This window comes from Lissotriton vulgaris, chromosome 1_2 (genome assembly GCF_964263255.1).
Source record: "Lissotriton vulgaris chromosome 1_2, aLisVul1.2, whole genome shotgun sequence".
NCBI lineage: Eukaryota > Metazoa > Chordata > Amphibia > Caudata > Salamandridae > Lissotriton > Lissotriton vulgaris.
The window spans coordinates 33,028,312-33,052,270 of record NC_141686.1 but is presented as its reverse complement, the minus strand read 5'-3'; the positions used below and the strand labels follow the sequence as shown (position 1 = coordinate 33,052,270).

The window sequence follows — 23,959 nt, the reverse complement described above, 5'->3', positions numbered from 1 at the left end:
TACCCGCAACAGGAAGGCTGGCTGGGGCCCGCATCCTAATCTGGCGGATGGTGCCTGCTAGGCACCATAACCATTTTACGGGTGCTGACCGCTCTGCCAGGCAATCATAACGATTGCCTGCGACAGATCCATGGTGGGCGGTCTTTTCGCCATCCACGGTCACGGTCAGATTCCTCTCGCCATCGTACTGTGGCAGGGGGGAAATTGCTTTCTGATGGCAGAGGGCCCACCACCGCACTTTTGGCGGCGGCAGGCTTTCCGCCATTGTAATGACCCCCTAAATTCCTAAAAGATATTCAGATGTGCTTGGTAGGACAGTATTGGGAACTGTTTTTATCTATAATGTTTTATGGACTGTTAATTGTTTTTGCTAAATAAACAACTATAAAGAATGAAAAGGGGGGGCTCTTGGCCCCCCCGCCCGCATGGCGGCGCGGCGATCGTCTCCTCCCTTCGTGCCTCTCGGTGGTGGGGTGTGCCTTCCTGGGCGCGCCACACCACCGATTGGTTGGTGCCCTCCCTGACCCGGATACCATGGTAGGAAGTCCGGGTCAGGGGCCGGCGTGCCGGGAGGGGGCTGGGTGGGGGGCGTAGCCACCCCCACCCAGTCCCTTGTGGATAAAGAGGCGGGGAGCGCCCGGGAAAACCCTCTTGTTCCCTGGACGCTCCTCCACAGCGTGTTGTGCCCCGCGCTCGGGGCTTCTTGTTTCTATTAATTTTTTCCGTTTTTTATTTCAGGTCCATCGGTGCAAGCTCTGTGGAGGCAGTGGCGGTGGTATTCAGCGGCGGTTGCCCGGCGATCTTCTGGTCCTCGTCGGGGCATAGAAGTCAAGGCTGCATTTTCCCGGGCCACGTCGAGCGCCGCCTACTCGATTGTCTGGGTGCTGGAATTTTGGGAGAGCGAGGTATTTCTCGGCGCTGATAGTGCGCCAGAGCCAGGTGGAGCGCCACCAACTTGGTGAAAGGATTACGCGGAGGATCGAGGTATTTCTCGTCACCGGAAGTAGCGGTGGGGGGGCTCTGCAAAAACGGCTATCGAGCGGGTGTGTGCTTGGAGGGGCGAGAGGCCATAGCGTAGCGTTAGGAGCTTTTGGGGTTGTTTTTTACATATCAAGGATCGACACACTGAACCGCAGCCTTCTCCGCTCCTCACATTCATTTACAATTGTTCCCTATCTCCGCATTACAGCGCGCGGTGAAATCAACAGGCTGTTCGTGCAACTGTATAGGTTGCGAAGCAGGGTCGACCAGGGCAGGACCTGGATGGGAGACCAGGGGAAAGGCTGCCTTTGAATTCATGTGGATGCTTCTATTTTTAATTACTGCAATTTTGGGGTCGTTTTAATTAGGAAACAAGGGTCTTCTACCAGTGTTATTGTTTAATTGGCCCCCTTTTCTAAACAGAAATCTGGGGTGTTCTTTTAAATTGTTAAAGGCATACAGGCAAAGACAGTGTTGAGGTGGGGGGATAAAAAAGGGGGCCAAGCTTCCAGGTATTGCAACCCTCTTTAGGCGCTGGTTTCAACAACTGCTTCAGCCTCATACTCCCAGGTATTGATATCTTTTCTATTACAGGCGCTTAAAGAAAACATCGCTGCAGTTCAATTGATCAGCTCAAAGAGGTGGACGTAGGACGCGGTTGCGGACACAATACCGGCGGGGAGTGCGCAGGATTGGTCGGTAAGAGGAGAGCGGGGGGCTAGCATTTCATCGCTCCTGGTTGCCGCCGGGTGGGTCTACACTAGGTTTACTCACCCCTGACATAGCCGGATAAGCCGGTGGTGTTGCGGCCGCCGTTGCATGGTGCTTAGAGCCCCTTGGACATCCTCCATCTGGTGAAGGTACAAAGCGCAAGTACGCTCAAATTGTGTCACTAGGAGTGTAGGCAGTTCTTGTGGTTTTGAACATGCCAGGGCCAAGGGGTGGTAAAGGAGGGTCCAGGATGGAGGTTATGATGCAGACCATGATGCTTGAAATGAGCAACATTAACAAGCGATTGGGGAAAATTGATGAATTAGAGGCCCGCTTTAATGAGAGGTTTGATGAGGCTCCTGGCCCATCGGGTAGGCCTGTTCGCCAAAGGGTGGCCCCCTTGCCAAGGGGGGATTTCGTTACCCCGCCTAGGAGGTCTAAGGCCAAGAAGCCCAGGTACACTGCCCCCCCCCGAGCTGTTAGTTTCGGTACCTATTATACCTGTTCCTGCGGTTCCGGCCCCTCTGGCACCTACGCCAATAGTTCCTGTTCCTGCAGCACAAGCCCCTGTCAATCCGCTGGCGCTTCCCCCTGCCGGGCCTGCCCCTTCACCCGTGGTGCCCATCCCAACCACGGGTTTGCCGCCACTGGCGGCGCCCTTGCCTCCTACACCTCTGCCACTGGTTATATCCCCAGTGGCGACGGTAGTCCCAGCAGGCAACTTAGACTCAATCCCCCCTGAACTGGTATCTCAGATAACGGCCTTGATGCCGTGGCTACAGAAGGGGGGGGGTGTTGCCGGCTTCGTCAGATCATGCGGCAGAAGCGGCATAATTGGTGGAAAAGATTAAATCTGCAGCGGTGGCTGACAGTACTGCAGTGCCCTCATCTTCTTCCCTCGCAGGTTCCAGTCCCGCCCAACCGAACGGAGATGGTGGGCAGCCGGCCCAGGTGCCCGGAAATGGTAAGGAGGTGGCGCTGCCTCTCTTGGGAGATGGTTCTATACCCTCCAGGAGTGAGAATTTAGCACAACATGTGTCACAGACCGTCAAGGAGATGATTTGGGCTGATAAATATGTGTACATTTATTCATTACTGCTTGATAATAGGGAAATGGAGCATGCAAAGACGCTAAAGGAGTGGATGCATCCAAGTGAATGGAGGGCACAGTGTTCTAGATTTAGGGTGGAGGAAACTCTGCTTAACTGGATCAGGGCTTTTGCAGTATTCACAGCTATCAAGGCCGAACGACCCCCTAATGTGCAGGCACCATTGGCGTGCTACCAGAGCAGGATTGTGGGGTGGAGTGAACAGTACTCTGGGGATGCATGGAAAGGGTATGATGTCAATTTCAGGAAAGCCTTGGAATTTAATCCATCACTGACATGGGACAAGGTTGACTCTATGTCATGGCATCACCAATTCTCAGAGAGCTCGCCCCCCCATCAGTCTACCAGTGCAGTCAAGGTTTTTTCCGCCAGACATCAACAGCCCTTTCGGCCACCCCAAGCGGGTGAGGTCCCGGGTAAGAATAGGGGCGGCAGGTCAGAGAAGAAAGGGGTGTGCTGGGATTTTAATAAACGCACCTGCACAAGGGCCCCGGGCACCTGTAGATTTAAACATGCATGCGGGGCCTGTGGTCACCCCTCACACCCAGAATCATCTTGCAGGTCTAAGCAGGGCAACCACGGTCAGAGGGGAAGAGGAAAGCCAGTGTAGTACAAACAAGTTGGGTACCCCCACGCCTGTAGATGTTCTGGCAATGATCCCATGGTTAAACAGATATCCGGACCACACAGCAGCCACACTACTTCAGGAAGGTTTCTCCCAAGGCTTTAGGATCCCGGCAGGGGGGTACACAGGTAGCGCCCATTTCAAGAATCAACTGTCAGTGAAACACAACCCTACAGTGGTGGCGACAAAAATTAGCAAAGAACTGTCTCTGGGCAGGATATCTGGCCCTTTCGTGAGGGTGCCTGTCCCCAATTTTGTGTGTTCACCACTAGGAGTAGTTCCCAAAAAAGAGAAGGGCCAGTTTAGACTGATCCACAACTTGTCGGCGCCCAGAGGAGCGTCTTTGAATGATGCGATTGATGAGGGGATTTGTAGTGTAAAATATGCCTCATTTGACCAGGCGGTGGACTTGTTGCGTGCCCTGGGGCCAGGGGCTTTGATGGCAAAGTCAGACATAGAATCTGCTTTCCGTCTCCTCCCAGTCCACCCAGATGATCATCATCTCCTAGGTTTCACTTTTGAGGACACGTTTTACATGGATAAATGCATGCCCATGGGCTGTTCCATATCATGTGCATATTTCGAGACGTTTAGCACATTTCTAGAATGGGTCATGAGACAGGCGACGGGCCACCAGCAGGTCATGCATTACCTGGATGATTTTCTCTTCTTAGGTGCGGCGGGCTCTCAGGAGTGTGCCTGGGCACTGCAGGAATTTTGCGTGCTCATGCGGGCTTTTGGGGTCCCGCTAGCGCCAGGGAAGACGTTTGGCCCATCCACCTGCTTGGAATTTCTCGGTATCGAAATTGACTCAGTGGAGGGATGCTTCAGGTTGCCCAGGGACAAAGTGTCTAGGTTTAGAGCAGCGCTACGTCAATGCCTACGCAAACACAAGGTTTCATTACAACAATTACAGGAGGTGGTGGGGCAACTGAACTTCGCACTGCGGGTCATCCCTATGGCACGCCCGTTCTCACGTTCCATTGCCCATGCAATGAAGGGACTACGGGAGAAACATCACCGCACGAGGTTGTCATCTGAGGTTCGCCAGGATATGCTTATATGGATGGCGTTCCTGGAGGATTTCAATGGCAGGGTAGTGTGGCCCGGTCCTCCCACCACATCAGCAGAGTTGGGTTTATGGGCAGACGCAGCTGGTAGTGTGGGCTTTGGCGCCATCCTAGGAAACAAGTGGGTCGCTCAGCGATGGCCGGAAGAATGGAGAGCATGGGGTCTGACCACCAATATTGGCTTCCTGGAACTCTTCCCAATCTGGGTGGCATTGAGGGTCTGGCCCGAACACCTATGTAATCAATCAGTGGTGTTCTGGTCGGACAACATGACTGTTGTGGAATGTATAAACCAACAGGGGGCACGCTGTCCTTTCATACTGCGCCTGATCAAGGAGATTGTGTTGCAGTGCTTGAAAATGAATGTGGTTTTGAAAGCCAAGCATGTCCCTGACATTCTCAATAATGCTGCTGACTCCCTCTCTCGCTTTAAAATGCAGGTTTTCAGGGAACATCTTCCTTCAGCAGACCCCTCTCCGGCTCACTTCCCGGCAGTACTTTGGCAGATTGGTGCCCCAGATTACAGGACCTCGTGGTTGCTAGCTTAGCCCCCAGGACCAAGACAGCTTACGAAGGGGCGTTTTTCTCTTACCGTACTTTCTTGGGGCAGGAATGGGAGGTTAGGTGGGCACAGGAGGACAGCTTTGCGGCTTACTTGGAATGGATGCACAGGGAAGGGCGCTCCGTAGCAGCTGCGAGCAGGCATAGGGCGGCGGTCTCCTTCTTTGCGCAGGTTAGGGGCATGCGAGACCCCACTAACACCTTTATGGTGCGCAAGGCCTTGAGGGGTTGGCGCCATTTACAGGGTCACCCTGCAGATAAAAGAAGGCCCATCGGGCTAGCACGGCTGACAACTTTATTGGTGGCACTTCACAGTGTATGTAGCTCTGAGTGGGAGGTACTTCTGTTCAAAGCTGCATTTTCCCTGGCCTTCTATGGGGCTCTGAGAATTGGCGAGTTGGTGGCAGCGTCCAAACATGATCAGCAAGGCGGCTTACAAGGGGCCTGTGTAAAAATCAGGGAGGATACAATGTGGGTGACAATTCAGAAGTCCAAAACCGACCAGGAGTCACGGGGTCACACCATAGTGCTCCACCGAGCCCGTGCCAATCCTTGCTGCCCGGTAGCTCATGTGGAAGTCTTCCATAAACAGCGGGGGGCACGGCGGGAGGTGCACTTTTGTGTCACGCCGATGGGACGCCCTTGACCAGGTACCAGTTTAGAAGGGTCTTGGAGCTGACGGTCAGACAGGCAGGTCTTGACCCCAGGGAATTTGGCACTCACTCATTTAGGATTGGGGCAGCAACTGAGGCAGTGGCAAGGGGCCTCCCAGTTAATAATGTGAAGGAAATTGGGAGATGGTCCTCTGAATGTTATAAGCGATATGTGCGAATTGACATGTTGTGACAGGATGGTGCTCACGCCCGGCTTGTTTCTGGTTTTTTGCAGTTTCTCAAACCTGAGACGCAGGGGAGGAACTCGCCACCGGGCATTAACGATCTACGCCATCACGGAACAAGCGTCGGGATCAACACAAGAAAATGGTTTGGATCGTAGGTCACTCTTATGTGAGGCGTGCTGAATGTGTTTTTCTTTCAGGAGACCGTAGGTTAAAGGGGTTTGACATTTCATTCTTCGGGAGGGGGGTTTATGTCTCAACCAGTTCAGGGACTTCTTCCAGGGACTCTTAGCTCAGCAGCCCGCCCCCCCGTCAGTGGTGATACTTCACCTGGGGGAGAATGATTTGGCCAAGTTGGGGAGACGCATCCTTATTGAGGAGATCATCTCCACTGCGGGGTGGGTGGCCAGGACTTGTCCGGGGTGCACGGTAGTATGGTCGCAACTTATCCCTCGGTGGCAGTGGCGAGGGGGGGTCTCTGTTAGGGCGTTGAATCACTCGGTAAAGAGGATCAACACACAGTTGGACAAACTATTTCGGGCCCCCCGGTTGCAGACGATTCCACATGGGTGTATCTGGGGCGAACAGTATTACCTAGGGGATGGAGTACACTTGACTGAGGCGGGGAATGTTTTGTGGTCTAACAATCTCTGGGCCTGGTTAGAGGGATTTGCTAAACAAGCTTTCTCCTGATTTGGGTCTAGCTGGGGGGAGGCCAGATCGTCGGTTAACAATGCTGGCCTGTGGCGGTAAGGTCATGACCGGTGAGCAGCTATTTTAAGGTCTGAGGGGGCGGGCATCATCCTATGGAGGTTCCCGCCCAGGGGGAGGGGCCATAGGCCACTCCGAGAACTTCAGGGGCAAGGTAACTGGTGCTTCAAAGGGGCGCGGGTTGGAGTAGTCACGCTTTCCTAAGGCTGGTAGCCACCCCGCGCGCGCGCATACTTATGACGTCACCGGATGGCGCAGAGTAAGGGCCCTCCTTTAGTGGGTAAATGGAGTTCACGGCGTAGACCGGGTAATTACCAGGCCCGGCTGCGCATGCGCACATCTCTAGGTGAGGCGCAGCTAGTAGGACCTGACACCGGTTAGCGACCTTGCCATATAGCCAGAAATGTAGTATACAAAAATCAAGATGAGGATGTTAGATTCGGTTAGGAAACAATCTGTATTAGAGTTTCTGTTAAGGTTAGTCTCTCAAACTTGTTGACAATATTGTATCTAATGTCCTGTTGATTTTTGTATAAATTGTTGACCATGCAATTAAAAAAACCTTTTTTAATTTCATATCTTAATAAATACGGCCGGGGGGTCTTGCGACCTCCCGCCTTCCAAAGATAACCAGGTCTCATGTTCATGTGTCAGGGGTTGGTGTGGTCAGATGGGGAGGGGGCGGCAGCCAGTCGCTGACCATGTAAAATATTTACTCATTTTGCCATGTGTATATGTGTGTTTTAAGTAATTACGATTTGGGTGAGCTAGCTGTAGTGTATGAAGCTGTGATAAATGTCTGGCAGTGCTACGCCTTGTTCTACTTTAGTCACAGCTGCAATGAAGGCCGAACCAGATATTGAGAATAACCACTTTTCCAAAACCCTTATTTACTTTCTGTAGTTCGCAATTTTTGCCCTCCCCCTGCTGTTTTAGTGCAAGTCGTAAGGCACGAGGCGAGGGTATAGAGTAGGACAAGAGAAGAACTCTGTGTTCTCAATGGGTGAGTGATGTCACTTCCGTTGTCCGAGACATTTTAGTGAATGTGAGGCTTCCTGTGAGATTATTGGACCTGAGAGCCTCGCATTGTATCGACAGAGAGCGCCTGTCAGTCAGCAAATAATGAGGTCGGACACCCCAGCTCCCATGCTTGAACTAAGCACAGCGTATGACAAGCACTTCCGTTTCAATGTAAAGTGGCTTTGTTTACTGTTATACAAACAGTTGCACATTGTATTCAGTTCACAGTAGCCCATTCACACAAACCTTTTCTTGCTGCGATATAAATTGTTTGTTTCTAATTGGAAATAAATGTGCACGTTCTACAACAAATCAAACTCCGTCACGCCCTGGATGGATGGGTGAGCAGTGAGAAAATATGAGGTTTCAGACCTTGGAACATTTTAGTTCCAGTCAGCTGAGATGCACAATGATGCGCTGTGGCTTACAATCGTAGAATCAAAAACCTGAACAAAGGTATACATAAAACAAGCTGCTTCTAACGTGTTACACAATATACAAGCCATTTGCGCTATGCTCTTAGATGTGTAAATACGTTGTTTATTGGGCATGTGACACAAGCCCTGGAGACACCGGAGTACCACACTACCATTGTGCACGTATGCATGCTAGCGGAATGTACACAGTACCCTGCTTTACCCTTCTATACCGACTAACTAACACTAACTTCAAACACGGTTAAAACATGACATTTCCTCAAAGCGATACATTTCACAGGTTCCCGCCGAGTAAGAATCAGTGTTCCCACTGTACCTGGTGTCAGCCTCCTTCTCACGGATAATACAATGCCAGATTCTTCTATCATTGTGGCCTTCGCGATATCTCACAAAGGTGTATTCACCTCCTCTGTCTCCCGTGCAGGTGCTGAGAATCATTGTGAAACCAATTGTTTGCAAAAAAATATGACCTTCACACAGTAAATTTACAGAAAAATATTGCAATGAAAATAAGGTGACTCTGGTGCCTGAAACAAAAAAGAAAGTTGTGCACAGAAAGCAGAAATTCAACATTCACTTTCAATTATTTAGGCACCTAAGTCCACTCACATCAATGTGGACAATGTTAAGATGTACATATTCTATAGTTAAGAGAAAACATGTGAACCACTCCTTTGGCTAAATCTAAGTGTAAAATAACATGTGCACATATGTGAGTGATGGTTGTGCGCGTTATAGGGTAACATTTCTTTAAGTACCAATACATGATGGTGATAATGCATTGCCAGTAGTCCCTGAGGGCAGGGCTCAAATATGGTGAGGCTATTGTGGTGCACGGGGCCAGGTGTGTCTTTTAGAAGGTGCACTATTTCCGCAGTATGTTTGATTAATCCTTTAGCATGAGATTTGCTGGATGCTAATGATTAGAAAGGGTCTCTCAGCCTCAGAAAATGATAGTTCATGATTAAAAATAGGTCAAGGCTAAACCAAAGTAGTGCTACATCCTCAGACAAGCAATGGAATGGCAACATGCCTTATTTGCACTTTCAGTTGGACGTAAGAAACATTGGATTTGCTAATGCTTGTCATCAGTGGCCTGGCGGCAGGTTGACAAAGAGCCTATGGGAGTGCGGAAAAGGAAATGGCAACCCAAACTCTCGCAAGATGGAGAATTTGGTACAACCACATTGCATTATTCCCATAAAGCAACAGCCCAGTGGTAGTCTGAAAGGAGCTGCCAAGCACCAGCAGTAAATGGCATGGTAGAAGGAAGATGCTCAGTGGGCTGAAAAGCAGCATCACCCCTGGTGTCAGGATTATGGTGAGCCGTCAGACATGCTGAGATGAATACTTGAAGTCTTGCGAGATCAAAACTTTTAAGGAGGCCACCTTTGCGCAAGGACTTCCTTATTTATAATGATATGGGCGGTTGTCATAGGATCAGGTTCATTCTCAGGTGCTGACAAAAAGCATTAAAATAAGTGCTGATTCAGTACAAATATATATTTTTTAAACCCTCCAATGCTCTGTAAAGCAGAAGTGGCCCAGCATTAGGAAAACAGTGGCCACTTGTCGAGCTGGAAGACTGCTTGAAGTCTGATGTAATCACGGCTTAAGGCGACCATCTTGGTGTTAATGCATCCTCATTTGTGAGAAAATAGGTGGCGTTTGTAAGATCCAGCTCATACTCGAGCACTGACACGAGGTTAAAATAAAAATGATGATTGCAAGAAAGTAGATTATTATTTGGGTTAGGAGGTTGTCCGCATCAAGGCATCATGACACTAACTCATCGGGTTAAAATAACAAGCATTTGCACTGCAATAGGTCTCGCAGCATTAAAGTTTGAGTTATTGGCATTGTATATGACAATGTGTTGCATTACATTTTTAGCAAAGTCTGTATTGGTGTATAAAGATGATTTGCAAGATGATAGCGATGGAGTGGGGGATGGATGGATGGATGGAGTGGAGGGGATGGATGGATGGAGTGGGGGGATGGATGGATGGGGAGATGGATGGATGGGGGATGGATGGATAGAGGGATGGATGGATGGGGGATGGATGGAGTGGGGGGATGGAATGGGGGGATGGAATTAATGTGTGAATTAAAAAGAGAAGGAACTACAAATCTGTCTTCTTGAAGGATATTTTGGCTAAAACTGTGCTTGCCCAAACAATTATCTCCTTGGTCTAGATCCACCTCATTATTATAGTTTTGCATTGTTCCTTTATATATTTACTCTTGGCGATTTTTCAAGCCTGTTCTATTGTGAAGCACTCTAATGCCCCTCGGCCATGTTCGCAATATATAAAACAGCAAAATTAACATAGCAACAATGGTAGAACACACCAAACAGCGGCTGTAAGGTAGTCAACAGCAACAGTTGTGGTACAGATTAATTGCAAAACTTGTAGAGATATACTGGAAAAGACGGGAATATATATACCGCGACTCTGGTCACTCGGTAGGTCAGAGGGTGACACCACATCACTCTTTCTGCCAAGCCTACCTAACAGCCTCCTGCCAACCACACTTCATCCAACAACAATTTATTAGAAGTGGAACTTACCAACAACTCTTCTTAACTTTAACTACACTCTGGCACCACTGACAAAGGGTGCCAAAATACCGAATCTCCCATCTGCGACCGTGAGAGTTGTAGAGCCCTGCAGCCACTCTGGTATTGGCCTAGAATCTCAGAGGCCTCACCCTCCCACAAAGTGGAACCACAACACCAGTTACTGGCGCAATCCTGAATCCGTTTTAAATCACTGAGCCTCACAAGGGAACATCTCCCTAAAAAAATGCTTCAAGATATAACCCCACCTGCGCTCTGAAAGCGTCCTTCAAAAACATGCCCACAGTCCTCTACTCACTGCAGCCCAGTCACACAAGTAGCATTGACTTTTGGAGGGAAACAAACTTCTCTTTTTGGAATCCCACCTGCACACACTCCACCCAACCAGAAAGCGCCTTGAGGCAATTTGTTCAGTTCAGGTAGGCACCCTAGGTCCATACATCCATTACCTAGAAGCTCACATTCGCTTTCTGGAGCAACTTTAGAATTCGAAGGCGGTGCCCCAAAGGAGAGTAGGGTTGGGGGAAACCCACACGACCTGTTAGGACCTGTCAGGGCCTGACGTTGCCTTCCTCACGGAGACCCTGACGTTGCCTTCCTCACGGAGACCTGGATGAACGCCTCTTCAGCTCCCGACATCGCCATCGCCATCCCAGAGGGCTACAAGATCACCCGGAGGGACCGCACCGCCAACCAGATGGGAGGAGGCATCGCCATCATCCACAGGAACACCATCCGCATCACGACCAGCACCGACGACATCCTTACCACCGCCGAACACCTGCACTTCCAGATCCACACCAACCGAAGACCACCCTCAGAGGCACCCTGATCTACCGACCCCCAGGACCACGCACACAATTCAGCGAGGACATCGCCGACTTCGTCCGCCCGCATGCCCTCCCCTCCGCTGACTACATCCTCCTGGGGGACCTCAACTTCCACCTGGAGAACAACAACGACCGCAACACCACCACCCTGCTCGACAACCTCGCCAACCTTGGACTCAAGCAACTGGTGAGCACCCCCACCCACCTCGCCGGACACACACTCGATGCCGTCTTCTCATCCAGCAAAGACATCGCCTTAAGCCACGCCACAGAACTCCACTGGACGGACCACAGCTGTGTCCACTTCACCTTTGACAGAACGACGATCCACCACCACCAGCAACAGGTTGCCCGTAGAAGCTGGAACAAGATCACGGCCGACCAGCTCGCCGCCTCCCTGAGCCAGCACCCTCCTGCCAGCTCAGCGAACCCCAGCCAGGCCGCCGACAACCTCGCAAAGTGGATCAGCAACTGCGCGGACGAACTCGCCCCTCTGAGGACCCCGCCCAGCAGACCCGGCAGCAAGAAAGCCCCATGGTTCACCGACGAACTCAAGAGCTCCAAGAAGAACTGCCGAGCCCTCGAGAAAGCCTGGAGAAGGGAACCTACACCGGACAACATGACCACCCTCAAGCTCGCCACCCGGAAGCACCGCCAACTGATCCGCACCGCCAAGAAAACTGCATTCAAGGACCGGCTGGACAACAACGCACACAACTGCAAGGAACTCTTCAACATCGTGAAAGAACTCTCCAACCCCAACGCAGGAAGCAACGACATCACCCCTTCGCAAGACCTCTGCAACTCCCTCGCCTCCTACTTCCACAACAAGATCGCGGACATACACAACAGCTTCAGCATTCAACCGACGCACGCCACGACCGCAGCAACGCCGCCCACCACCACCCTCCACGCCTGGACTCCGGTCAGCACCGAAGACACCGTCCGCATGATGAACTCCGTCCACTCCGGATCTCCGACCGACCCCTGCCCTCACCACGTCTTCAACAAGGCGGACGCTGTCATCGCACCCCACCTACGGGACATTATCAACACCTCCTTCGACACCGCCACCTTCCCTGAGAGCTGGAAGCACGCCAAACTCAGCGCTCTACTCAAGAAACCCACAGCGGACCCCACCAAACTCAAGAATTACCGCCCCATCTCGCTCCTCCCGTTTCCAGCCAAAGTCATCGAGAAGACCGTCAACAAACAGCTGGCCGCCTTCCTCGAGACGAATGAATCCCTCGACCCTTCACAGTCTGGTTTCCGAGCCAACCATAGCACCGAGACCGCCCTCATCGCCGCCACCGACGACATCCGAGCCTTGATGGACAACGGAGATACAGCGGCCCTCATCCTCCTAGACCTCTCCGCGGCATTCAACACTGTCTGCCACCGCACCCTAGTGCAGCGCCTCAGCAATGTCGGAATCCAGGAGAAGGCACTGGAATGGATCACCTCCTTCCTCGACGGAAGAACACAGAGAGTCCGCCTACCACCGTTCAAGTCAGAGGCCACCGAAGTCATCTGCGGCGTCCCTCAAGGATCCTCGCTGAGCCCCACCCTCTTCAACGTCTACATGAGCCCCCTCGCGGCCATCGCACACCAACACAACCTCAACATAATCTCCTACGCCGACGACACCCAGCTGATCCTCTTCCTGACCAACGACCCCGCCGCCGCCAGAGCCAATCTGCACGCAGGGATGAAAGATGTAGCCGAGTGGATGACGACCAGCCGCCTGAAACTGAACTCAGACAAGACGGAGGTCCTCATCCTGGGCTCCTCGCCCTCCGCCTGGGACGACTCCTGGTGGCCCCCCGCCCTGGGCACCGCACCCAAACCGACGGACCACGCACGCAACCTGGGCTTCATCCTGGACTCCTCCCTCTCCATGACCAGGCAAGTCAACGTCGTCTCCTCGTCGTGCTTCAACATCCTATGCATGCTACGGAAGATCTTCTGGTGGATCCCCACCGAGACCAGGAAGACCGTCACCCAGGCCCTCGTCACCAGCCGACTGGACTACGGCAACGCCCTCTACGCCGGTACCACCGCCAAGCTCCAGAAGAGACTCCAGCGGATCCAGAACGCCTCAGCCAGACTCATCCTCGACATACCACGAACCAGCCACATCTCCGGACATCTGAGAGACCTGCACTGGCTCCCCGTCAACAAAAGAATCACCTTCCGTCTCCTCACCCACGCACACAAAGCCCTACACGATCAAGGCCCGAGCTACCTCAACAACCGAATCAACTTCTACGCTCCCAAACGCCACCTCCGATCAGCCAACCACGCCCTCGCCGCCGTCCCCCGCATCCGAAGAGCGACAACAGGAGGAAGGTCCTTCTCCTACCTGGCCGCCAAGACATGGAACTCCCTCCCGACCGACCTGCGCCTGACCCAAGACCACCTCTCCTTCAGGAAGAAGCTCAAGACCTGGCTGTTCGAGCAGTAACGCCCCCCCCCCCCCAAGCGCCTTGAGACCCTACGGGTAAGTAGTGCGCTCTATAAATGTCTTTGATTGATTGATTGATTGAGCAGAGTCAGACCAGCACTGAGGACCGAACCGGCCTCCGGCCCGTCAGAAATCCTGGTGTCCCCATGTCAGCCTGTCCGCCTCAACAGAGACAGACGCTGCAGGCAGCGCTACACGCCTACTCATTTGTAAAAATCAGTGCTAGAGGTCAATGCTCTGCTCGGAGGGACTAATACAAATCGGCGCTGAATACCATGTGTAGAACTTAATTCATGCCTCTTTAACCCACAACCCTTATATCCCTTGCGTGCCGGTCACTCCTTTCATACTAAGTACCCGTTTCCGTCTTTCTCTTTTTCCCTGCTTTACCGTGAGTGTGTCTCTCTCCTTCTCGTGGCGCTTAGCTGAAGGAGAAATACGTTCCTGTGACCCCCCTCTAGCAACCACCGGCTCAAATTAAGTACCGCAAACCCACCAACTGCACTCCATAGTCTCACAGGCACTCACTCGTTCGCACTGACCTCCAGCCCCTCCTCTGTACCTGCCTGTTCCAGTCTCCACAGTTCACCTCTGCTTTGATGCTTTTTTCCTTCGCTGAGGTGGAGCTGATTGGCTCCGCCTGGGGTTGCCCGGTTACCACAGGTAACCCTGGTTTCACCGGTCTCGTGCTTCAAAATCCCCTCCTGGCAGTGCAAGCGCAGCTAGCTACTTGTAAACACTTCGCCCATCACTTCCTGGGTCACGCCGGTGGGTTAAAGTCCAGCTGCTATGTACTAATCTGACAGACTCGGACCCAGCTGTGCCTAATCCATAAACACCAGAGAGCGGCAAAACTCCCGTCCCACTTCAGAGCAGCAGAGGAATAAAAAGAACAAACCCCTCTAGAAAAACACATCGCACCTTAAACAGTACTGAAAACTTGCTACTAAGTGTTTCGTACCAAACAATATCGGCATACACATCAACTAAAATAAACAAATGTGCGCACGCAGTCATGAAAATGAAACCTAGCGTGGGGGCGGGACTTCCGTCTTGTGCGCGAAGCAGTGCCCACGGAGTGCCTGGCCCGAGGAGCAGTGGTGGCGCGGGCTCCCATGCCCAAGGGAGAGCCCCGCGGAGGCTACAGAACACCGGATTGGCAGTAAGTGGGACAGTATTCGGGAGCGGGGGGCGCTCGTGTGTGTATGTGTGCACGCGTGTGTGTGTGTGTATGTGTGCGACGGCGGGGGTGTCTCTGAATGCGTGAGTGTGCTAAACGCCACGAGACCTAAAAATAACTGTTTAATGAGCTAGCCTTAATGCATGTGTGTACGCCCAACAATGTCTACAATAATATCAATTCTTATTGTTTACCCATACTGTCTGTGCTTCTATTCTCTGTTTCTACATAATTTTCGATCATGCCATGAAACACGCTGCGACACAGAAACTGAAAGTTACACGTTTACTATAAACGTGCATTGCAAGAAACTTGCAACAGAGTCAATTCAGCGCTCGTACTTGTGTGCCTGACAGTTTCAAATCGCCTCCAAGGCGATGCGCGTGGCCAGGATTGTGTCCTGGAAAGCAGACACGGCGACAAAAGGTTCTCGGCGAGAACGCGCTTCCGCGCGCTTAGCCGAGACCTAAAAATGATGTTTGCAAGAAAGTAGATTATTATTTCGATTAGGAGGTTGTCCGCATCAAGGCATCATGACACTAACTCATCGGGGTGAATCCCAAAAATCACAAAATTACCCTGAGCTCAACCCAGGGTTGGACTGGCCTGTAGGGCAATCAGGCAATACCAAATGGGCTAGCCTGAGAAGTCAGTGTGTGTGCCATTTATTTGGCTGTTTGTGGTCCTGTTTTATGGTCTGTTGGCCTGGTTGTTGATTTCCCTGGTATTCAAACAAACATTGCCTGTAGCAAGCTCAAATCCATGAGGCATTCCATAGCTTGCAAGACATTATAGAGCGTGTTTGTGCTGTTGTGTAAATATGTTAGTTTACCTAGGAAGCTATTCCTCCTCCTGTTATTGAAAGATTGGAACTTCTCACAAGCCCATCTGTTGCTTATGTGCCGAACTAGCGTGTTTTCTTGGCCGTTTTATGGTTTCTACGTGCTGCTTTGAGATCAAGACGATCTAGACCTGATCAACCCTGATGTGGCACATTAAACTATTTAATGCATTGTACTGTTGATATTATCATGCCTTTTGCCTGTTTAAGCTGGAACATGAATGAATGCCTACTTTAACTGTTTTATAAATATGTGTTTTATGATTTTATGCTCTTTTATGGTTGTATTTAGAACCGAATAAAGATTTATATGATGATAATCTGGCAAGTATATCTCACTGAACCCTGGCCCTGTCCCTGATGTTCTGTGAAAGGACATTTGCTTTTCATCGCTTTGCTTTTCTGTGCCTACATTGCTGTGTGCTGTGTTTAAACCTGCAAGAATCCCTTTTAATAAGTCTGTATTCCATTTTTCTGAAGCAGCACCCTAATGGTTCAGTGCAGGCAGTTTGTTTTTTACTGCCAGTATGCCGCTTTTAAAATCACGCCCTTCCTTTCTTTCAATGTTGCAAGAATTGTGAGCTACATCTTTAGATGTGGTGCAGAACTGTTATTTAACATATGCATAGAGTGGACTTTCCTCCACCCCAAAGAAGTATTCTTGTCTCGTTTCATGCTATTGGTTATTTGGATGAAGCCTTCTGTCTTCTGTTACAATGCATTAGGGACTATTTTACACCTTCAACGTATGCTCACTCATCACAATTTCAAATTATTTATCTCACACATTTAGCTAATACACAAATCATGTTTTTTTATTTTTCATTTTTACTGCACCATATATTTTTTCTTAGTGTTCAAGCACAGCACAGACCTGACCTTTATAAAAAGAAAATATTCTTTGTTTTCAACAAATCATGCAAGTGATTTTCTTGTGGCAATAATCTTATGCGTAGCATTACAATAACAATTGCTTGAACAGCATAGGCAGGGTGTCAGGGTATGACATATACAATAAACTTAATGCAGTGGTGACATTATACGCCTTTAGTTTTGCAGGAGAATACAAGGAAATATTTTTTTTTTAATTAGAATATACAACTAAACTGCTAGCTATATAAAGATGTTCGATCACGTCTGTCTAACTCGTGCTTAGTTTCAGCCATTGGTGAGTCAGGGTATGGAACCACACATGTACCCGGATGAGTGTAGGGGGGAAGGGGACGGAAACACCCGCATCCGGACCCGGAACATTCACCAAAGCACAGGCTTGACCTTAGATGGCTGTCAGTAAGTATTTAATGAGGATGTCATGCCCCCAATGCTCAAATGCACAATTCTCTGGGCAACCATCTACATTTCACTATAACCAGCTCATTGCCATCCCACCAAAGGGCTGCTGCTACTTTTAAAATTATTTTTACTGCATCATTATAGCAAATCCTGCTGATACAGATGGCAATGAACATCTCCTACTAAAGTAATCATCTCTCGACCCATGCCACACCCCTCCAAACAGTTAAAAGCATCACACAGACAGGGGAGGTTGGATGTCCCAAAAGATCCTGATTTTGCATTAGAAATGTTAATCAGGACAATAGGTGTGGAACCAGAGACTTGTAGCTTAAGGGGCTGAAACAAGTGTGAGTCTCACTCAAGGTCTTTAATGTAACCACAAAGCTCTAATTTCTCAGAGATAACTAGGTCCCCCTAACCCCCCCATCCCGATGCTGACATCACTGCAGGGCAAAATAGATTTTATAACCTTCAAGAAAAAAAGATTACTGACTTCCCAGGTTTCCTGCAGACAAATCACATGACATGTCTTACAATACTACACCCACTTACTATCATTAAACGTTGCAGACAAATCCGTTATATTCCAGGATAGCAGCCATTAGATCCCCCCAATTACCAGATGGAATATTCGAGTGGGGACTTATAGACAATGCCAGTGGTGGGGATGTCTCCGGCGCATTGAGTCAATCATAAGACTCGAGATTACTCAGGGGCACAATTCTGTAACCCAATAACAGGGTTGTGGGCACCGGCGGGATCGGGGTAGGGCAACCATAATAAGCAGATCCACCCTGTACGAGGATCTATGAGAGCTGACACACCATCTCAGGTTTAAAGAAGAAACCCACTGGAAGCACTGGAATGTCAGTCAGTTCGGGTAAATTATGTAAGCCTAATGCAGTCAGAACACATGCAGCTATGGTAGATTTGTTAAAATTAACCACCACACAGTCCCCTACCCATCTCTTAGCATCTGGGCTCAACTGGTCCACCATCCTGACCATGATTATTTGAATCATACATTTCCATACCTACGTTAGAGTTAGACTTTAACCAGTGCACCACCTTTTTCTTTAATTCCCCAATGGTTACTGGTGTAGAATTATTGTGTGAAGGGACATTCCCTAAAACTACCATACATGGGGTTGCTTCCAGGAGCGGGTTGATCACCACCCCAGGCCGGGACGCTAATGAATGAATTGCTATAGGTGATTTGGACCTCTGGGGAGGGGGGAGAGGGGGATGGAACTCGGATTCTCACATGGAGCAATGGGGGGATGCCTAGGTGGCTGCAGGGATACAGGAACCAACTCCTTTGGGTTCGCTGCAGCACACTGAGACCATGCTGAGCCAGTAGCTATAGGCCCCACTTCAGGTGGAGGCCTCAGATCCTTTTGTGGAGCAACTAAAGAGTTCAACTGATCTCTAACTGCAGGACACTAACGTCAATCAATTCTAACTTTCAGTTGATTGAATCTAACTTGGTGTACCCAGTGCTGATAAGCTCCCAAGGGTAAACATCCAGCAGCTGAACAGGCTGACCGACAAGATAGCTCCGTCTGTACCCCCAGAGTGACCAAGGCTGCTTTCTCTTTTGGTACTTTGGAAAAAAATGGGGACCCCTACATTAACAATAAATACTTGCTAGCTAGTAGAGAATATATATCAAAGGAGAAAGACAAGCTAATGGCAAGGGTAAGTATATACAATTATGCCAGGACATTGTACAATAGATCAAACAATATAATGCTTGATTATTATCAAAAGATATATTTTTATTTTATTTTATATATTATTTCATCGTTTTTTCCTTTTTTGGGATATCAAAAATACATACATCTGAATGCTTTGTAATAGCAGTGTAGCAACAACATATAATCACAGTGCATCAACAATACATCAGACGTAATCACATACATTTAAAGGAAACATGATACTGACAACAGTTAATACAATAGAGGTTTCTTTTTATATTTCCACTAAGGTCCAATTCAACATGGACAGAAAGGAGGGTCAGCGGTAAATAGAACTACGTGCGTTTCGGCAGGTTGCCTTCCTCAGGACACCATCTCAATTTTCACTATTTATTGTAGTTGGTCAAGGAACTGATGCCAGTTTCCACGTTTTGCATTGATAAAACATACATAGAGTCCCTTATTTAATAGTCCATGTGTATTCAGCACAGTTGACTTGTTTGAGATAAGATTAATACATCCCAGGATTTATTTTGATGAGGTCTAAAAGCTTGATGTGTTCACTGGTGTATGCTTCTCTGTGAGGTCCCTATAGGACCAAGGGACCCATCAAAATTTGGTTCAGTCAGCTCAGGGAGTCATATGTCTGAATATCACGGCGCCAATAGATTACCGTGCAGGTACTGAGCAGCACCCCAGGGTAAAGATCCAGCAGCTGAACAGGCTGACCGACAAGATAGCTCCATCTGCACCCCCACAGTGACTAAGGCTGCTTTCTCTTTTGGTGCAGCAAAGTACCTTCTGTGCATACACCTAGAGCTAGTGGCGGGTCTTAAATTAGTGTTCATCTCCTGGGCACCACCCTCCCTCATGGCACCTCCTGGTGTTGGGGGAGAAACCTCCTGGGGCACATCCTGAATGGCACTGCTGGTAGGATACAAAGATCAGCGGGTATGGTTGGGACCTCATTAGGACTGCGCACACAAACCACAGTCGAGGGAGAGCCCTCCCTAGTGGGTGATAGACTTCTCTCAGCTAGCTCAATTTCTTTTGACAGGGATTGGAGGTAGTGGGTGTGTATTGGGACTCACGTGCTTCAGACCATAGGTTATTTCGCGCTGCATCCCAATTGGGGATGCCGTACTATTTTACTTCTGAGACGGCTAGACAGATTCAAACAACCACTTTTTGCCTTGAAGAAGCCCTTCCTGCCGGCCACTGGTGAAGATGTCCTTTAAACAGCTGGTGGCCCTTGAGTAGGGGAACACCATTCCTACTGGATACGGTGCGTGCCGCCAGTCAAAAAGAGAGCGGCCACCAGGATAAAAGAGAAGACAGTGACAAGTGTCCACCTGCCGCCAAGGAAGGAATCAATCTGTGTGAGAATGACAAAAAAAAAGAAAGGCAGGGCACAGGCACGCACACCATCAGGGAGGGAGATCCACGTACCTTAGGGGCCGCAGTGCTAGGCAAGGATTTATTACATGAGCAATGTTTTGCCAAGTTCCTAATTATTTGCCTTCATCTACTAAAGACTTATTTAAAACGGAATGTAAATTTTCCCTCATCATTGTAAGCTGACACTTAACCCAAAAGTGCTTTTTTCTCACAAGTACTGATCCACTTGTGAAGAAATTTGTGTTATGCCAGCAGCTTGCAAATGTTTTGTACTTGAATTAATACCTTGCTTAGCTAGTCTTTGTGAATGACTCGTTACTTGCAAGGAATTGCCAAATCAAATTACACCAACATATAAAATGTTGAAAACAGGGAGTGTGATGATTTTCATATTTTTGCGGTGTAATAGGTAAGATCACAAACAAACAACTTTACATACCCCAACTCATTTATGAACATGTTCTCAGACCCCTAGGATTGTTACTCCTAGTCATTGAGGGAGCAAGGATCCCTTTCAATTACAATACCAATACATTGCATGAGACATAATAAATTACCGTGACATTCTTTTTGGATAAAATAAGGTACACATTTATTAATTGCACATGTTGGGATAGCTTTCAGGAGATCCAGTTGTCAACAGTGAGTTCCATGAACAGTCGACACCCTGAGAAACCTAGAGCAGTCCTGTTGGTGTTTTAGTACCAACCTACTTAGACCCTTTCCAGCTTGTTCACTTAAAATGGGTGCCACTCTACTCTTTACCTTTGCGTCATGCTCTGGACAAATTAGAGAGCCCCTGGCCAGTCTTTGCAGTTGCTTTGGATTTCAACTGGCCCTTAAGGGATTAAGCAGCATTGCTACGTTATCCCATGCCCCAGACTCATAATGACCGGAGAAATTTCCTTTGTTCCTCCAAGATCCACTATCTGGAGGCTTTTTTATTTGTTTATAGCTTTAGGATAGCCCTGTAACTCTGTCTTGCGATGCTCACAGAAACCTCTGAAACAATTCTTCTCATTTTCTTTGCATTGAAGTAGCTGCGAAGGTGGGTGGTTAATGCTGATCTCCAAAGAAGCCTGGTCCTTCCAGATGACCCCCTTGGCTTTACTCCTCCCCTCCTGGTGCTCAGGGCAAAAAATAGAGGGACGAGCAGCCCTCTCCTCCTTCAGTGGCCCAATGTGCTCATCTACCATTCTGCAGAGGAACAACATTAGGATGCCGTCCCAACTATAAAGCCCTGCGTGCGACTCGGCTATTTGCATAATATTGCTACCCCTAGCCCATTGAAGATGTAAAGAACCTTAAAAATTAAAGCATTAACACAACGAATGCAACAAAATAAATGACAGTGACAGTCTGTGGGCAAAAAATGTTTCATGTTCCTTCATTACACAGGTGCGGTTAGCGTATGTGCAATCCAGGTGTCAATATAGTGTTCCCTGATAAGTCAACACCCATCCTGAGAATCCATGAGCTACCTTGTTGGTGTTTTCAGCACCAATGCATCTAGATAATCACAACCTGTTCACTTTAAAGGGATTGCCACCTTACTCTTTACTTTTGCGCCATAAGTCAAAGTTAGATCCCGGCCAGTCTCCACAGTTGCTCAGGATTAAGGAGAGCTGCCACGTCATCCCAGGACCTGCAGTAATGACTCCAAGTGACCTGGGAAATTCTATTATTGCTCCAAGATCCACTATCTGGAGGTGTTTGTAGTTGTTTAAGGCTCTAGGCTCGCCCTGTAACTCGCCAAGCTTCATGGATGCCACCTCTCGATACCCGAGGCCCCCCACCTGCACTCACCCCACATGTCCATTGCATACAGCTGACTCTTTCTTAGGCATTCCTAATGTTTAGCATAGTGCAGCATTAACAGCCTTTAGAGCCTATAGAGCTCGAAGGCTGGTAATATAGGGAAGGTAATTGATGTATCTTTTAAATTGGCGGCCGGATCAGCGCCACTGCCGCGGCTCCCGCAGGACTTCCTGTAGTTGGGCACCCAGTTTCAGGGGCAGTTATTTGTGGATAAAGAGCTGTCAATGGTTACTTGCACCATTTTTAGAAGCTTAGTTGTTTTCTACAATGGACTTTTGAGCAGTACTCGGGTAGCAAGGCAGAGGCTCATTACGTGGACGATGTTCTAGTGGTGTGGTCACAGAAGGACTTTCAATAAGTGATGGCAGATATTGGAGTTCTGCTAGCCACAGAAAAGACAGTGGGCCACAAATGCGTATGTTTTATTTGGGGACCGAGATTGATGCAGAGAGGTTGGATGCTAGGCCACACAAGAACAAACCAACCCTTTGATGACATGTTGATTAAGAAAAAGGCTATTGTGAGATTCAACTTTTGTTGGGGCATTAACATTTTGCTTGTGGGGTAGTGATGGGGTGGAGGACATTTTATGTAGGGAGATGGTTGGGTCTGGCATTAGCACCACAGGGTAAGGCTATCAGCTGGGGGAAAAGAAGATTTGCAAGTCTGAAACGTTTTCTTGGACAGATCCAATGGTGTCCATTTGGAAGGCATTGTGGAAAAGAAGGAGTGGTTGATTCAGATATTTTCTGATGCAGCGGGGTTGGAAGGGTTAGCCTCTACTGGAAAGGTCAGTGGTGCACTGAGAAGTGGCTGGAGAGACAGAAACAGGGAGGGTGCCATATTACCTCTCTTGAATTTTTTCCACTGGTGGTGGAGGTAACATTGTGGGGAGGACATTTTCAGATCAGGAAGGTGTCTTTTAATGTGGACAACAAAGCCATGGTGGATATTGTAACAGGCAATCTGCAAAAGATGACAAGGTACTACAGCTATAAAGGGTGTTAGTAGTGGGGTGCTTTACTCCGGGAAACATCCTTTACAACGCAACTGTTACTCTGTTACAATGCAACTTTTACAACGCAAGTCATTACAACGACTTGCGCTGGGGGGCGCTCCAGGATAGGGAATAGGTTAATTTACTATCCAACACCTTCCCTACTATCCACGGGGACTGGAGTTGGAATAGTAAATTAAACTAGTCACTATCCAGCGCCCCCCAACGCAAGTCGTTGTAACGACTTGCGTTGTAAAAGTTGCGTCGTAATGGCATGCGTTGTAACAGCATGCGTACATCCCTTTACTCCTACTGTGTCTTTTTGGGCAAGGCATGATGACGGGGTTGATAATGACATTACAGATGCTTTCTCTTGTTTACAGTGGAGGAGGTTCCGAAGACTCATGCAGGAGGTGGACAGGGAGAAAGCACACATGTCAGCAGAGCTCTGGGAACTAGAAGGTGCAGTTTGATGTATCTGATTGAGGGGTCGCTGGGACCATCGACGAGGAAGGCCTATCGGCAAGCTTGACTTAAATTCAAGAGTTTGGAGCACGCAGGAGGGATGTACTGGTAGAGTGCATAAATGATGTGTGTCAATTTCATTATTAGTCTGATTGATAAAGGCATGTCACCGGTGTACTTAGGGGAGTGTTTCACAAAATGGTGTTTTGGGCTTATGAGTAGGCCTGGGCAGTGATCTTTGCTCTGTTTGCAGAGTTTGCAGAGTTTTTTGCACTCCGCGGAGCTCGCAGAGTGCGGAAAACTCTGCTTCGTGATGTGCAGCTGAGTTT

General features: G+C 49.0%; 1 protein-coding gene across 1 annotated transcript; it reads left to right on the top strand.

Moving 5' to 3' along the window:
• Positions 1 to 3,865: 3,865 nt before the first annotated feature.
• LOC147733875 (uncharacterized) lies at positions 3,866 to 23,638 on the top strand. The gene is made up of 2 exons (XM_086952456.1): positions 3,866 to 4,522; positions 23,549 to 23,638. Exons 1-2 carry the CDS (start codon positions 3,866 to 3,868, stop codon positions 23,636 to 23,638), a joined length of 747 nt encoding a protein of 248 aa, XP_086808582.1.
• Positions 23,639 to 23,959: the final 321 nt, after the last annotated feature.

Coding starts and splice junctions, on each gene's coding strand:
- LOC147733875 (XM_086952456.1), top strand. CDS start 3,866: ATGGCAAAGTCAGACATAGAATCTGCTTTCCGTCTCCTCCCAGTCCAC. Junction 4,523..23,548: donor TGGAGGATTTCAATGGCAGG/GTAGTGTGGCCC, acceptor TCTTGTTTACAG/TGGAGGAGGTTCCGAAGACT.